The following is a 17,228-nucleotide window of genomic DNA, read 5'->3' on the forward strand; positions in this document are numbered from 1 at the left end:
GGGGGGGGGTTGACAATGATTACTTACCGCAGCTTTAACTAATAAATGATGATTGTACAAACGATAATAATATCAAATTCGTAATGTACAAACGATTTCCTTTGAGATAGATCCCTAACTTGAGCTGATTGAACAGTTTGAAATTTTTGTCGGCTAGAATCATGCCAAAACTTCATTAATTTTTTTAAATTAATTGGTGGGTGTACAAACAAAAAAAATCACTGTACAATCATGTACTAACGATGTACAATCGAGTACATAAGATCATTTTTCTAATTAGTGACCTACGTCGGCTAGGTACCTGGGGGTCAGTTCCCATAAGCCTGAGCAATCTCCCCTATTATCTCTGGTTGGGCGTTTTGCAGCAGTATACTCAAAGAGGATTGACTAAATTAGAGGCTCAGATCTCTGGGTTGGTCTGACCGCAAGCCAGGGGGGTGACACTACACCATATTGCCCTTAGATAATCACGTCCCCGTTAGCGTGGCTTGCTTGGCATGGCGCTGCTTGTCATGCGGAGTCGGTGTTTGACAGAACTAACGTACTACATAACCTTCGCAACATTATAATCATTCCGAATATCTTATATCGTTGAAAAGAAATAAATAATTGAGGAGTAAAAAATCAGTGTACAACGTGTATTGAAAAATGCGTATTTTGATGTCTTCATAGTGAATTGTTAATGTAGAAAACATGCCGTGCTGTGCTGTGAGTAAGTGTAAGACTGGATATAAAAACAATCCCGAGAAAGGAAATTTATGCTTTAGTCAGCATATGCATGTGTATGAATGTGTGTGCTTGCTCACGCTCGTGCAGTGGACAATTGTGTAGGTTGCACAGACCCACCGCCACAGCTGAGTTTCCGAGCACTTCCGAATCGTTATGTCGGTGTATTCGTGACTGCCTGATATGTTTGCCCCTTGAATAACATCTGCTAGGCCAAGATGAAAAGATTTCTCATACCATTAAACAAGGCAGTCGACGCAGAGCCTCAACAACGCAACCTACCCCTTACAGACGACTTAACCTATAAAGATTCAGACTCTTTTGACACACATCTAACCAGAAAAAAACAAAAATTGAATAACAGCAACAAATGTGAGAGTGATTCCGAAAATATCCCTACTCAAGATAAAGAGTCAAGTAAGATTTCCTACAAATCATTGAAAATCATGCCAGCCTCGTTATTATCTTAAATTTTATATTCTCTCGCTATTAGTCTTTTTAGATCAAGATTTGCCCGTCTCAAAAAGTACATGGGAGCGGTGGAAATCTCAGTATCCTTGGATTTCTCTCAGTTCATCCAGGAAAGTCGTGTGCTTAATCTGTACTGAAGCTACAGAGAAGAATTTATTATTAGGAGATTCTTTAACGTGTAGAAGTGGAAGTATTTCACTAGAGGCATTTGTGACAAGTGGATTTAATTGCTGGACCAATGCCATAACTCGTTATCGTAATCACGAATCTAGTTCTTTGCATACTGAGGCAGTGAATGCAATTAATAATTTTAGGAAACGAACAAATATTGCTGAACAAATCAGTACGACAAAGCAGAGAGAAATGCTTGATTCTCGTACTGCCTTATCAGAGATTTTTCATACTATTTTAATGTTAGCCCAACAAGGTCTACCTCTTCGCGGTAACAACGACGAGCGTTCTAACCTCCTTCGAGTTTTACGATTGCTAGCTCGACGCGTACCTGAGTTACAGACGTGGTTAAATCGAGAAAGGGAAATGGCTGAGCCATGATATCGTTAATGAAATTTTGGAAATTATGGCTAATGAGGTATTGAGAAAAAATTTGGAGGTGATTATAAATGAGAAGTATTATGTTATAATGATTTGATGAAACCTCAGACATTTCTAGAGTGGAACAAGTTTCAATTTGTCTTAGGGTAGTGCATACAGATCTATCTGTCGAAGAATTTTCGGGGGATTTTATTCGACAGAGGATACAAAATCGGAAACATTATTCAAGCTCGTCGAGATTGCATTACTCCGATATAATCTAAACTTTTCTAACATGCGTGGTCAGTGCTACGATGGGGCAGCCAATGTAAGCGGACACAAGACAGGTCCTCAAACACGTATCAAGGAAGTAGAACCGCGTGCTGTGTACGTTCATTGTGCAGCTCATACGCTCAATTTAGTTGTTCAAGATGCGATGGAATGCGTTCCATGCGTAAGAAATTTTCTAGGAAACATGAAAAATCTAATTGATTTTCTTTGAGATTCGCCTAAGCGGTTAGCTGCTTTCAAGAAATTGCAAACTTCAGATAATCCGAACTTAGCAGCATTCTGTCCAACACGGTAACGTTTACAACTATCTAGAATGAAAAATTCTCTGTTTTGGCAATTTGATTCAGGTCTCTTACGATTTATTTTTCTCTGGTAGTTGGTGTATTCGCGTGAAGTCACTGAAAACAGTCCACGAAAATTACTCAGTGATTATGGAATTTCTCGAAGGCTACAAAGACGATTGTCAAAATAAGGATGTCTTCGCCAAAGTGGAGGGACTTCTGCATCAAATGGAATCGTTTGATTTCTTCTTTCTTTTAACTTTGTCGATTGACGTTTTTGAACAAATCGAAATTTTGAACACAGAGCTGCAACGAGTTGATCTGTGTATAAAAGAGTCGAACAACAGAGTGCAAGTCATGAAATCAATATTGTCTGCGTCTCGTGATTCCAAATTTTCCTCAATTTGGGAAAAATCCATGGACGGCATCACTTCCCTCGATATTGAGGAACCAAAGATCCCGCGCTTACGAAAAATCTCAAGGCGCATGAACAGAGACAGTTCTAGTAAGGCACACGTCTTCAGCACCCCAGAAGAGTATTTTCGGAAAACTTACTATGAAGTCTTTGACCAAGTTATGTCATCATTAAATACTCGATTTGAGTCAGAGACGATAAATTTCCTTAATAAATGTGAGGACTTTATTCTGGGTAAAGGCGAAGTGACTACCGAAGAGATCACGCAAGTGTACAATACAGGAAGCGCCGATTTCAATGCAGGATTACTGGAACGTCATCGTGACACTTTTCTCGATGTTTCTACTCGAAAAGAGGCGAAAATTGACTCCTTGAAAGATATCGTCATGNCCCTTGAAAGATATCGTCATGTTCCTGAAGCACAACCCTGCGCTCGCTGACATGATTCCAGAGTTCAAAAGACTGATCCAAATATTGTTGACGGTACCTGGCTCTACGTGTACAAATGAGCGCTCCTTTTCTACATTGAGGCGTTTAAAGACATATTTACGTTCAAAAATGTTACAATCTCGATTGAATCATATTGCAATATTGCATATTTATGACGAGTTAGCTTCAACCTTAGATGTAAATGACTTGATGGATGAATTTATCTGTAGAAATAAGAGACGAAAGGAGACATTTGCAAGGGGGATGCCAAAGAAGCCTGTTAAACATTTATAAAACTGATGAACCTCTGAAAAATTCGAAGATTAATAAGATTATAAGAATAAAAACACGTTCACAAGTACTTTCAGGCATTGATTTCCCCTCCCGCCACCCAATCCCCCCCCTCCCCTCCAAATCTCTTACTCATACTCAACACCTCAGATTTTCACGTCCCGCCGCCCCTGTCAGCTGGTCGTCAATCGTCACATTGGAATAATTACCAGGAAATAACTACAAAAATTCTGTTTGAGGAAAACAAGTGGCGTCTTTTTAAGTAGCGTCTTTTTAAGTGGCGTCTTTTTAAGTGGCGTCTCAATTATTAAATGAATCACTGGGATATTGCCATGTTTCGCTATTCGAATTAATTCGAATGGGTTTGAACGGTCAACTCGTTCAAACCAACAACTTTCCGATAAAATTAATCAATTTCCATATTTTCAAAAAATTAGTATCAAGTAATTAATATTAAACGATTTTTTTTTTAATTTCATAATTTTTATTCATAAAAAAAAGCTCAAAAAAATATGTACAAAAAAAAAAGTCGAAAAAAATATCACAGTACAATTTGAATATCACAAAAAAAAAATCATGAATAAAATGTTTCAATAATAATGATTATCGCGGTGGAATCGTCCACGATATCCCCCCCGATATCCACCGCGATATTCCCCGCGATATCCGCCATCGCCACGTCCGCCACCTCCACGTCCACCGCTCCCGCCACGACGGCCACCCCACGTCCTGCGGCTCCTGCCTCCATTGTTTCCCCGCTCTGTAATCACAAAATGATAATAATTATACATCAACGATTGCGATAAATATTTAGTTTTATATATTTATTTCAATATTATGTATTTAAAAATTTCAACTTACGTCTCTCCCCGTGTTGGTGGTTTTGGAGGAATGACCCCAAAAGTCCAAGGAAATCCCTTGGACTTTGTGGCCTACAGGCCACCAGCATAAATAACAGCTCGCGTTGCAGCTGCTGCTGTTGTAGTTGTCGCTGTTGTTGTTGTTGCTGCTGCTGTTGTTGTTGCAGCTGCTGCTGTTGCAGAAATCGGACCAAAGTTCCCATCAGTGGTCCGATTTCTGCATTGGCTTGCCCTTCCGCCCCCTCTCCGTTTTCCCTCTGGAGATGGGGAGCATCCGGGGTTGCCGGAAGGTCCAACCTCGGATTAATCCCCAACAACCTCTCCATGAGCCCCATGAGTTCTAGAAATGAAATCAATCGATTAATGATAAATATTATTAGTTTATCATGTTGCTGTTGGGCTCGAACCTCACCATTGGGAGTCATGGAATTATTTTTGTCCTTTTTTGCATTTATTCGACGCCTATTGTTATTATTTTTATTTCTTTCCTTGTTTGATTTTCGATTGACTGTCATTTTTTGTTCTTTACGGTTTTTTTTCACCTTTGGGTGGCTATTGGATATTTTGTTTGTCACTTCCAGCTGACACTTGAAGATTTCTCTTTTCTATTTCTCGCAATTATTACTATATTGCAGGAAATTACAATAGTGTAATAATGGCTTGAAATGCTGATATTCTTCTCTATAATTGCCTTCTTCCAATATTAGTATTGATTTCAATGTTGAATAAATAATCCGTTGAATCAATTAAATAGTTTGTCGCCTTCAGCTGACAATTGAAGTTTTCTCTTTCTTACTTCTAGCGATTATTATAATATTGCGTGAAATCACAATTGTACAATAATTGCTAGGAATAATGCTATTTTTCTGTCTGTTTTTATATTTCTGGGCGTTTCTCTTTGAAAATTATATTTTTAACTTCCCGACCCGAAGGGAGGAAGTTATTGTAATGACCCCGAAAATCGAATGTGGAAATTTAAGCATTTCTCCACGTTTCATGACCTTTGGAACCACTTCTGACCCTTTTCAGATACCTGTCCGTATGTGTGGATGTGTGTATGTGTGTGCGTACGTCTGTGACAAAAATTTTGTGCTACGATTCCTCCTGAACAAACGATGCGATTTGACTTTCTTTTTTTTTAATCGCTGTATTTTCATATGACTTTAACCTGATTAGATTATGGAGACGATCATCTCAGCGTTTCTCCAGTTTTTTCCAAAAAACATTTGGAAAAAAGTCGAAAATTAGCGTTTTTTTGTAAACGAGACCATTTCTCCGTGCATAACGATGCGATTTCAAGTTTTTTTTGTTAGAAACGAAAAAATCTTGATATAACGCACAAATCATGGAATACTGGAAGACATTTAATCAGCAGTTCACTAGCTTTTTTCGAAATCGATATACATTCAAGAAACAATTTTACTTTTCTGATAAATTACATCTTTTCTCGATGCGGAATACGGCGATGTGTGTGCATGGGAGTGTGTGTGAGTGTGAGCACGCGCACGGATTTTTTTTGTGTCGTAATAAGTACGAAAAAAAAACTTTTACTATTACTCTCCCATCAGAAAGTTACTGCACATAACAATATTGTAATAATAATGACTTACGGTGTAAACTGACGATTTAAATCGAAGATGAGCTGATCGCAGTTCACTATTAACTGATGAATCCGGTCTATACACAGCAATCAATACCTGTGTCGTTCACAGGTAGTTCTGTTTACATTTCTCGGATTATCCAACCTTTCTCTCTCTCTCTCTCTCTCTCTCTCTCTCTCTCTCTCTTACAAATAAGTATTTCCTCTATCGTTCGTATCAAAGAAAATTAACGATTTGTACGCGACAAGCACGCAAAACAATTTTCAGGTTTTTTTACTGAATTCCTTTGTTGGGCCGAGTTAATGAGTAATAACACTTTTCATAGTTGATTCACATATTAGACAATTATAATTACTCATTATTTTCCCACAAATCAGAGCTTTATAGATTGTCCACATTATCTCATTATTGCACGGGGAATGAAGCTGCAGTTTGCAGTCATAAATCCCTTAGAAATTCACATACATAGTTCACAGATCATTTCTGAAATGTAACACTATTTGGATCGACGGAAAATAACTAGAGAATCGAAATTCGTCGTCATTGATAGGAATATTGGCAGTAACAACAGATCGTTCTTCTTAAGGATGCCAATTGGGTCAAGTGCACAACTAAATTGATCATTTTTTTCAAAAACCTTGTATAATAAATTGTGTTAACTTGATTAATTCATCTCGCCAATTTATATTCAAATTGAGTTGGGATGTAATACATGTAAAATTTTCTTTTCATTTTTTTGACCAAAAAATATTTGTTTTTGCCATCCAGCCCTCTCCATCCAGCGCTTGATGGTACCAACAACAGTATGGCCACTGCTGCCATCGCCGTTCCCCATGCCCCCCACAATCCATTTGTTTGATAAAACAAAATCAAAAGTCGGCGAAAGTGTTCTTCTATTTTTTAATCATCTTTCTTGTAATTTTCCACTCTTTCCACTCTTTTCATGCTTGCTCAATGGTGGCAGAACTGTTGGACATCTTTGGTGTGCCAACTGTCACTTTGTGACATTATTTATATTTTCTTTTTGGCTCCTGCTACCGTTTATTTGTTTAAATTATCTGATTTTTTTACTCTTATGATTGAAAAAATGATAAATTGAACAAATATGCTTGCTCAACGGTGGCAAAGCTGTTGGACATCTCGGACGTACCAGCTGTCACTTTGCGACATTTTTTTCAATTTTCTGCACGGCTTCTTGTTACAGTTTATTTGTTCCTTTTATTTATTTTTCTCTCTCTGATGAGTGGAAAAATGGGAAATTGAACAAATATATCTGCCCAATAATGCCAGAGCCGTTGGACTTTGCTGATGTTGCAAAGACAGCTGCTGGGTTTCCAACAATCGAACTATCATAAATTTTTATGATAATTTGCATGATTTTCGGCTCTCAGCACTATTTATTGGCAAATTCCATTATTTTTGACACTGTAATTAGTGCAAATGAAGAAATAATTTCAGTGGAAATCCCTTTCCTTGCATGTCACTGCTATAGCCGTTGGATTTTTAACGAAACCAACTGTTATATGTTTTTATGACAATTTCGGGTGTATGTGGCTATCAGCAGTGTCTATGAGCATGGTAGAATGTTTCCATAACATTATTATTTATTTATATCCATTTATGTATATTTTATGGGATTTTGTACTTTTCACGTACAAATCCAAAAAACTAACCTCTGCGTGCGACGGGTTCCGTTACTCTTTAAGAATGATGATAGAGGCTTGTCGAGGGAATGCCGCGAGATGGCGGTAGCGTCAATTACCCGCTCGGATCGGTAAAGACCAGTCATCTGCCGAGTTAGCTGACGGGTGTGTTGCCGTTGTTGCCGCATATTGTGTTATTTCATTTTAGGTAATCAAAGTGCACAGAAAATAGGAATTGCATCGGATATATTTTCGTATGATTAATTTTAGATAATAATAATTATTGTTACATTGTTTTAATTTACTTTATAACGTATTTATTAGGGGGGGGGGGGACATGATAACACAGAGTTGAAAATTCTAGCGAAGGAGAGGGGATTTCAAAATGTATCTGAGCCACCCTCCATCCCTCCGTTTAAATGCGTTAATTAAATAAATTGAAAAATTTCGTTAATTAAGATTTCACGAGGGGGTGGAAGGAGGAGATACGACGGCGGAGGATCGCAAATTTAACCCAACAAGGGGAGGGGGTTGTTGAATCTGACTGAGCCACCCCCATGCGTTGATTAAATGGAAAAAAAATCTTAACAAAATAATGAAAATCACGAAAATTGATAATTTACGAGGGGTTGCAGGGAGAGGCAAAATGGCGCAGGGTTTCAAAATTCACTCAAAAAGGGGAGGGGGTTTCCGAATCTATTTGAGATTCCTCCTATCTCTCCATTTGCATGCGTTGATTGAATAAAAAAAATTGTTAGATAAAAAATGAAAATCTCGAAAATTGAGACTGCGAGGGGGCCGAAGGGGGAGGTACGACGACAGAGGGTTGCAAATTTTACCCAATAAAGGGAGGGGGCTCCCGAATCTGACTGAGTCACCCCCACGCATTGATTAAAAAAATTATTGAAGAAAAATTATTAACAGAAATCGTTAAATAAACAATGAAAATCGCAAAAATTGGTAATTTAAGAGGGGGTGCAAGGGGGAGGTATGATGACCGATGGTTGCAAATTTTACTCAACAAGGGAAGGGGGTTTCAGAATATCTGAGCCACCCTCCATCCTTCCGTTAGCATGCGTTGATTGAATAAACATAAATTAAATAAAAAATGCAAATCTCGAAAATTGAGACTTTGCGAGAGACTTGCGATCTATCTGAGCCACCCCCCATCCCTCCGTTAGCATGCACTGATTGAATAAAAAAAATGTTAAATAAAAAATGCAAATCTCGAAAATTAAAACTGCGAGGGGGTAAAAGGGGGAGGTACGACGACGGAGGGTTGCAAATTTTACTCAACAAGGGGAGGGGGTTTCAGAATTCATCTGAGCCACCCCCCATCCCTCCGTTAGCATGCGTTGATTGAACAAAAAAAAATTTGATTTTGCGAGGGGGCAGAAGGGGGAAGTACGACGACGGAGGGTTGCAAATTTTAGCCAACTATTGATTAAGCTTTCATGAGGGGGTGGAAGGGGGTGGTACGACGACGGAGGGTTGCAAATTTTACCCAACAAGGGGGTGAGGGCTCCCAAATCTGACTGAGCCACCCTCATGCGTTTATTTAAAATAAAGTTTTAAAAAAATCGTAAAAAAAATTCTTAAATAAACAATGAAAATCGCGAAAATTGAGAATTTACGAGGGGCTGGAAGCGTGAGGTATGATGAGGAAGGGTTGCAAATTTTACCCAACAACGGAACTCACTGAGCCACCCCCATCCCTCTGTTCGCATCCGTTATTTAAATAAAATTAAAAAATTTTGAATAAAAAATAAAAATCTTTGATAATTTAAATTTCCGGAGAAGGTGGAAAGGAGAGGGATGAGGGCGCAGGGTTGCAAATTTTACCCAACAGGAGGAGGGGGTTCCAGAATCTATCTGAGCCACCCCCCATCCCTCCGTTGGCATGGATTACTTACATAATTTAAAAAGTTCTTGAATAAAGAATGAAAATTTCGTTAATTAACATTTCACGAGGGGGTGGAGGGGGAGGTACGACGACGGAATGTTGCCAATTTTATTCAACAAGAAGAGGAGGTTCCCGAATCTGACTGAGCCACCCCCATGCGTTTATAGAAAAAATTTAAAAAAATAAATAAACAATGAAAATCGCGGCAATTGAGACTTTGCGAGGGGGTGGAAGGGGGAGGTGCGACGCGGAGGGTTGAAAATTTTACCCATCATGCGGAGGGGGTTTCAGAACCTTTCTAAGCCACCCCCATCCCTCCGTTCCTATGCGTTTTTTAAATAGATTCAAAAATTATTGAATAAAAAAAATAAAAATCTTGTTAATTGAAATTGCACGAGGGGGTGGAGGGGAAGGTATGATGGCGGAGGGTTGCAAATTTTACCCAAAGAGGGGAGGGGGTTTCAGAATATATTTGATCCCTTCGTTAATATGCGTTGATTGAATAAAAAAAATATATCAGGGCCGCGAGGGAGGAGGAAGGTTTAACCCTAACACTTTCTGATCGTCATATTTTTACCCATACCTTTTGAATCCTAGATTTTTACCCTCTATTCCTCTTCATCCAATGTTAGAACTTGTGAATTAAGGAAAATATACACATACATATAATAAGAATAGAACGAATGAATTTAAATTGATCTAATCATGAAGACAGAATCAGAACGAAAATAAAATAAAATGAAATAGTATACATTAATCTAGCGATGGGCGCGAAGCGCCCGTTCGATAGTATTGCAATATAGGGTTAAAAATGTAAAGGTCACAAAGGGAAACATTAATTGTTTACTGAATTATTAACTTAATAAACCATTAATTTAATTCTTAAGCAAAGTTATCTATCGAGAAATTAATGAATGACTTAATTTATCGATTCATTAGTATAGTTTCAGGTAAGACTCCAAAATGGTCTTACATTTTCGATCTTAATCCCTGCATCAATTTTACGTTGTCAATCGATCTTTCATCTTACCGAACTTAAATCTACCTAGAGATTTTTTAATCAGACCCATTTTCAATCTTAAAGTTGCGATCTCAAAATTTAAGATCGAAACGGGACTCATGAACGATCTCAACGTTCCACCAGCATTCTTGAAGCGCGCGATGAGGGAATCGCTCATCGGCTTCTCGTAAGGATAGAGGCAAATATCGCCACAGGCGGCGCTATCCGGGGTTCAGCGTACCGAGTCCCATATCTGTAACATGTGGAAAATTTTGGCCGAGCGGAAGAAAAATTTTTTTTTCTGCTCAACTCTGATCAATAGACAACTTTTAGCATCACAGGAGTGAACTAGAAGAGTTACTTGAGGCATATAAAAAAATTTAGCCAAATACTTTCACATTTAGTGTATATTTCTTATGAAGTGAAAATTTTTGTGAGAGAATCGTTCTTAGCGCGCCTACTGACGGGTTAAATTCCGTAAGATCTTATGTTAAGGAGTCTCCTCAGTAATTTTCATAAAAATTAGGAAATGTGCCACAATTTGGAGAATTGGATAGTGTGATATTCAAGTAATTCTAAATTAATTCTCAGAACCCGCAATAGTTTTATCATGTGGATAAAAATGCACAGGGTGGATAGACCCCGCCTCAAAACGACAAAAAGCTAGACAATATGCTGGGCGTCCAGACTCTGCACCTATCTCACTGTTTATTTTTCAACTCTTTACTCATGAAATTTCATCATGTTTTATCTCTTAGTTATTTAGTTATTATTGAAAAACCATAGAATTTTTTGGAATAGATACTTGGTTATGTGGAAATGGCGGTAAGACTGGGCAACATCGCGGCAGAGCACTCGACGCGCATGCGCGAGATTCTAGTGCGGGTTATTTGGATGAATAAAACTCAATTGAGATTTTCTGAATAATAAACAATTGAATTTATTCAATAGGATGATGTTTTTTAATCACGTTAATTTTTCAATCTTATAAAACAAAATATTTGGTGAAGTAATTATTTTGGTGATATCTTCTGCAAGTAATCTCCAATTTTTATATAACAGTCTGCAATATTGAATGACCGAGGGTTGTAATTGACTTTACTCCTCAATAATTTTAACATTTCATCCTCGCCACCTCTGACAAAAGCATTTTTCAAATCATCCAAGCCAATACCCTCCTCAGCCATTTTTTTTCTCAAAGGCGTGCAAACAATTCCTGATAGTTCTGAAAGGCTGTCCAACTTCTGTCTCGTTTCCTTCGCGTTACGATATTTTTTTAGAGCATCAGGTACAGTGGTGAGTTGAAGTGTAATATCCATATACTCAAAAATACCCACCTTTTACTCATTAAAAAAATCATTTTTGGAATGTGAGGTAACTAACTGTAGGACTGCTTAATGAAAATACCAATATTCGTAAAAAAAAATCGTTCATTTCCTCTTTTTTTCGCCAATGAAATAGGCATCTACATATCATGAAGTATAAAAATTCATTCAACAGTTTTCTTGTCCTCCTTCCCGCTCAAAAAATGATACGTTGGCAATAAAGTAAATCAATAAAAAATAAACAAATAAAATGATTCTGGGAGAAAACTCGCCGATTTTCCAATTAAAAAAAAAGAACAAAGACTCAATAAAGTATAAAAAAAGGCTCACTAGAGCTTTTAAAAAAAAATAGAGAATATTTCAAGATAAATTCGATTGATTGAGAAAAACTCATAAAAAAAAAGTTCATTTCAGATAAAATGGATGTATGTAGAAATTCTCTCTTGAAAATATTTTCTTTTGTAGAAGTAAATGGAAATTTGTTTTTCAATTGCAAACTTTCGGCGAAAACCATCCTCACTGATGGATGTTTTCACTCTGAATTGCCGAAAAATTGACACAGGAGTTCCCCTCGAAAAATACTCATACCATCTTTTCAATATCATTCTTATTCGCTATTGTTAACTCCCTTTCAATTTTTGTCACTCTGTCGCAGCTCTCTCTAGCAATAGTCTCGATAACTGGGCCTACTTTTTTCTCGCAGAACTGGAAGGTGTTATAATAGAAGGGGGGAATGCTCATGGGTGCCAATAGTTTATTGAATGGTTGGTTTCCGATTCCAGCATGAATACAACCTATAAAATTTAACAATCTATTAATACCAATAGCGATTATTATTATATTAATACCAACAGCGAAGAACAAGAATTTTCTATATTTACCTAGAACAGCTTGAAAATTTATCTCAAAATTCTCTTTTTTTTGCCATTTTCTCGGTCTGGCAGGCACTTGCTGGTAGGCACCCTCTGTATCTTCAAACATTCCCAACATTTGATAAATAAATATGAACCCAGACCTCTTTTTCTCTCTGCCTGAATATCCTTCAAAGACAGAGGATGATTACCTGCTTCATATACGAGAGCCTCGCTCAATAACTCTAAATCCACAATGCGATTGCCAGTAAATGGCTCTGGGGACACTGATTCTCCTGGATCATTATCAGTAGTTTCAAACCACTCATCAGCACTGTTCTGCTCTTCTTCATCTTGTCGGTTTCCTCCTACTCCTTCATTTTTTAATTTTCTTTTTTTCACTGGCACATCTCCGTTTTCTTCGTCGTGGATCGGCGGAACCACTTGAACTGTTCTGCCTTTATTATTCTTGTCAACGCGAACTTGAGATAACAGCAAATTTACATGTTTTTTCTTGATGAATTTTGCTTTATATCTGACCCTGGTTCCCTCTGAATTTTCCATTGCCACAATTAACTATTGACCGCAGTTATTAATTATTGGAAAATGAATATTTGTTGTTGTTTACGATGAGCTGATATAACCTCTACTCCATTAGCACATAGCCACATGACACGGTGATATTCAGGAAGGATATGTTTTTACCGACCGAATCAATACCAACTCCTTGAAACTAAATCGCGCTGTTGCCAAGTTGACATCGCTAATTCATTTCAATTTTTATAATTATAGGAACGTTTTCAATCTAAAAAATCATTTTCTGAGGAAGTTATTATTTCTAATAAAGTGAAAATAATTTATGTTGGGTAGTTTTTATCAAAGGATGCGAAGATCTTTCATCTCATTTTTTTTCCTAGAAGTTGCAGCTGACTGTCTTTGATTTTTACCCCCACTCTATGCTCAAAAATATTACTGACGAGACCCCTTAAGATCGGAAATTGGACAGATTTTAAGACCGTTTATCGGACTTCCTGTCTTAAATCTTAGTTTCAGACCGCTCGTAAGACCGGAGTTTTTACAGTGTGTTTACAGTTGGACCTTTTTTCCATTTACACGACGTAATTAACTGATTCAAGGGACGTATGGATAGATAAATGTATTCATGTGCGTTAAATGTCCATATATCACATGGGACGAAGCCCTTTCTAGAATGCTCCCATTCGTGTGACGTGGTTTCAAACCTAGGACATTATCTTATTATTGCTTCTTTTTCTCAATTTACTCAGAAATGCATGAATGTGTGGTGAGAGGGTATGAAGAAAAAAAAAGTCAATATTTACTTTCTGTTATCAATTGTTGCTGATAAATTCCTATTTAGCTGATAAATTAGCAATAGGCTTCCGAATAGGTTTGAATATGATACTCACTTTTGACCTGCATTTCTGAACTTTATTTCTGACCTACACTTTTCACCCTCATAACCCTGAATTTCGACACTTGTGAACCTTGGTTTTACCCCTCGCGACCTATGGTTTTGTAGACCTTACTAGAAGGGTCAAAATAAAGTCCGAATAAGGGTTAGAAATGGTGAAAAAGAGTCAAAACAAGGATCTGGATAGATCGAAGTAAGTGCCAGAAAGGGTCAGAGTAAGGTTCAGGAACGGTCACAATGACGGTGATATGGAGACCTTAGGGGGTTTGTATGGAGATTATATGGGTATCACATGAGGGCGATGTGGAGGAGATACGGCGCTTATGTTAAGGTCATATGGAGGTCAGATTGGAGTAATATGGAGTTCTAGTCTATATACTGTGACCGGTCCCGTATACATTTTTAGATCCATTGAATTTTATCATTGGACTGTATGTTTTTGAGGTCCCTGAACACTCAATTTCACCATTTTGCGACACGTTCCGAATTTTGATTTTCCCATATCTTAATCCAAAATTTCATGAAATGAAATGATGTGAATTTTTTCGAATTTTTGACGTTTTTTGGGCCGGCACCCGCAATCCAAAGTTTAACAAAAATATCTGACCTACTGGCAGTTTGTAGCTGTGATGCTTGATGAAAAGTCAAATGGCTTTATGACAGTCCTTACCCAGGTAGCAGACGACTCAGGCCGGTGCAATGGGCCTCGTCCAAGTAATACAATAAATCTGTACGTTTCGGGAAAGTTTAGCGTTCCGGACGCGCTCGGGTGCACCCAAAAGAATCACATGAACAACATGATCGATTACAAAAATGAAATAATTCATTCAAAAATCGAGAAGGTTCCCAATGCTTGTTAAAATTAATCCTAAAAATTTGAATATTTTTTTTTTTGTGAGCATTGAATTCACGACATGAATTGTTATTCGCATTTGGAGTTTTTAAGGATGAAATCACTCTAGAGGAGGGGTGAAATTTACCATTTGTCCCTGCAGCAATTATTACGCCGCATTAATTTTTATCATCATAAGATTGAAATTTTTCTAACGAAGAATAAAATTAGATTTTCACGTATACAATTTCGTTGTCCCACCTTCAATTTTCATCAAATTTTGGAATGGAAATGAAAAGAGAAGAGACTCATAATACACTTCCATAGAAAGGTAGGATAATTTTTATTGAAAATTTTTCTCCGTGTACTAAAATCATTTGAAAATCTCCTCAGTCTATTTTACGAACCTTTGTCTATGAAATTTTAAGAAATCCTCTAAATGAAGAATTGATGAGTTTGGAACATTGAGTTGGACGGTGCCCAGACAAATATTACCTGAGGAACATTACAGACTAATTTCGAACCAATTTATGATTCCAGGGAGGCAAATTTCACTGTTATTTTTCGTGTTTCGGGGGTGGAGTTTTCTGCTGCTTTGTCTTGCATGTAATGAAATTGCTCTTGACAATTTTCTCGTCTGCAATAAGGTTCAGTTGAAGGATGACTTCTGAACGGTCAACATCGCAACCATTGCTACGTTAAAATTTTCGCTTGAACAACTAGTATCGAGAAAGTGCGCGGAAATATGCCGGTAACGCGCCAAATTACCAAAATTGAGTTAGTGGGTACTGTAACCTCGGAAATTTCTGGAAACCATCTGCCTTCAAAAAAACAAGCATTGCAATGTTATTATTTTTACATGAGACATGCCTCACCGCCGGTCACCGGTCGTGTGGCTGGAACATGGGTTGTGCGAAAGTGTGCTGTGTTTTGGGATTATGCAGAAATTCCAATTCTGAAAGAGTGCCATGGGATTACAAAACTGGAAATATTAGTGGAGAACCACAAATCTATACTCAAGTATGGCTCTCGGAGAAAAACATCGCCAACAGTTCAATACAAGGAGATGAAATTCATAAATGAGCTGGAAGACTTATTCGATATCGCTCTTCAAAGCCAAGTAGATATTTTGAAAAACGAATCAGCTAAGAGTTTATTGAATCTGCATCGAGAGAAGGGAAGGAATTGTTTGGATACAATAATCGACACAGGGACATGGATTGTTTGTAGTGAGATAGATGAAGAAGATGAAGAAAAAAACACTGGCGCACTAGTGAAACAAGGTATGATATTTCAATCAATAAATGTTTTTTCTATTGTTATGAAGAAAAAAATTCGCTATTTCACTTTTAAGATAACTCATTTTCCAAAAAACGCTCTAGTTCGCCGTTTAACTCTTCAAGGATGTTAGGCCATTACTGTTACTGTTAAAAAAATTGGAAGCAAATGCGTGTACTACTAGCTGCATTCCCCCTAAATCTTATAAAGCGGTATTTGAGAAATTTCTAAATCATTTGTGGTATTTATCGGAGGAATTGATAGCTCTGGCGTTTTTTGTAAAAGAAAGATGTGTCAAGCGATCAAATCTCGTCCTCCTCTCATTGATTGTAGGAAGAAGAGGAAAATGGATATTAATGATCAGAAATCTATTCAAGATCTGAGTTTAGATTCATTTGAAACTAAAAATACAATTAAATTTTTTGAGATTCTGAAAATTGATCCCAGTTTTCTGGATAGCGATCCTACAATCTGGGAGGGGAGAGACGATTTTACTAAAGCGTTGGAAATTGTCAAACATTTGCATGTGACGAATGATATTGCTAAAAGGAGCGTGGCTCTCGTAAGTGAATACAATGATTTTCTTACGAAAGATGAGAGAAAAAAACAACAACTAATTTTGATTGTTAAAAAATTGCGGGAACTATTACCAGATTGCACAGAAGAGAGTATGAAATTTTCTCTAGAAAATTATTTGAGTAATGGGTCAATAGACTCTCCAATTGATGTAGATTGAGTTATTATCGTAACCGTGAAATATTTCCCGGGGAGTATTAACAAAATTTTTAATCAACATCCAGTTATGAATAACTCATGATTTTTGCTAAGCTTGGTTAATCATGTTCAGTTTTAATTTCCTCCTAGTTGTATCGTAGTAATGGTCTATGATTTAGCTCTTAAATATTGGAAATAATAATGTATTAAAATATTGTGGAATCACGATTAAATTCATATTTATACCATTGAAATTTGACTATTAATCTTCAATCAGATTCATTTCTTCGAATCCGAATGGACGAGCTTCACCTCCAAATTGTGATATCGTTATGAATCAAGTTTTGTAGGAAT

At 37.3% G+C, this 17,228-nt stretch overlaps 3 protein-coding genes across 3 annotated transcripts; 1 reads left to right on the forward strand and 2 right to left on the reverse strand.

Moving 5' to 3' along the window:
• The first annotated feature begins 577 nt into the window (after nt 1-577).
• LOC107046501 lies at nt 578-1,999 on the forward strand. The gene is made up of 2 exons (XM_015269124.1): nt 578-1,143; nt 1,220-1,999. Exons 1-2 carry the CDS (start codon nt 945-947, stop codon nt 1,747-1,749), a joined length of 729 nt encoding a protein of 242 aa, XP_015124610.1. The 5' UTR covers nt 578-944; the 3' UTR covers nt 1,750-1,999.
• A 2,026-nt stretch (nt 2,000-4,025) lies between these two features.
• Nucleotides 4,026-4,701, reverse strand: LOC107046499 (putative uncharacterized protein DDB_G0284097). The gene is made up of 2 exons (XM_015269122.1): nt 4,297-4,701; nt 4,026-4,195 (listed from the first exon to the last, which is right to left on the reverse strand). Exons 1-2 carry the CDS (start codon nt 4,628-4,630, stop codon nt 4,026-4,028), a joined length of 504 nt encoding a protein of 167 aa, XP_015124608.1. The 5' UTR covers nt 4,631-4,701.
• Nucleotides 4,702-12,349: 7,648 nt separating this feature from the next.
• LOC107046500 lies at nt 12,350-13,182 on the reverse strand. The gene is made up of 3 exons (XM_015269123.1): nt 12,831-13,182; nt 12,649-12,738; nt 12,350-12,561 (listed from the first exon to the last, which is right to left on the reverse strand). The coding sequence occupies exons 1-3, from the start codon at nt 13,180-13,182 to the stop codon at nt 12,350-12,352; spliced, it is 654 nt and encodes a 217-aa protein (XP_015124609.1).
• Nucleotides 13,183-17,228: the final 4,046 nt, after the last annotated feature.

Source organism: Diachasma alloeum, unplaced genomic scaffold (genome assembly GCF_001412515.2).
Source record: "Diachasma alloeum isolate Michigan unplaced genomic scaffold, Dall2.0 Dall_scaffold_01439, whole genome shotgun sequence".
In the NCBI taxonomy this organism is placed as follows: Eukaryota; Metazoa; Arthropoda; class Insecta; order Hymenoptera; family Braconidae; genus Diachasma; species Diachasma alloeum.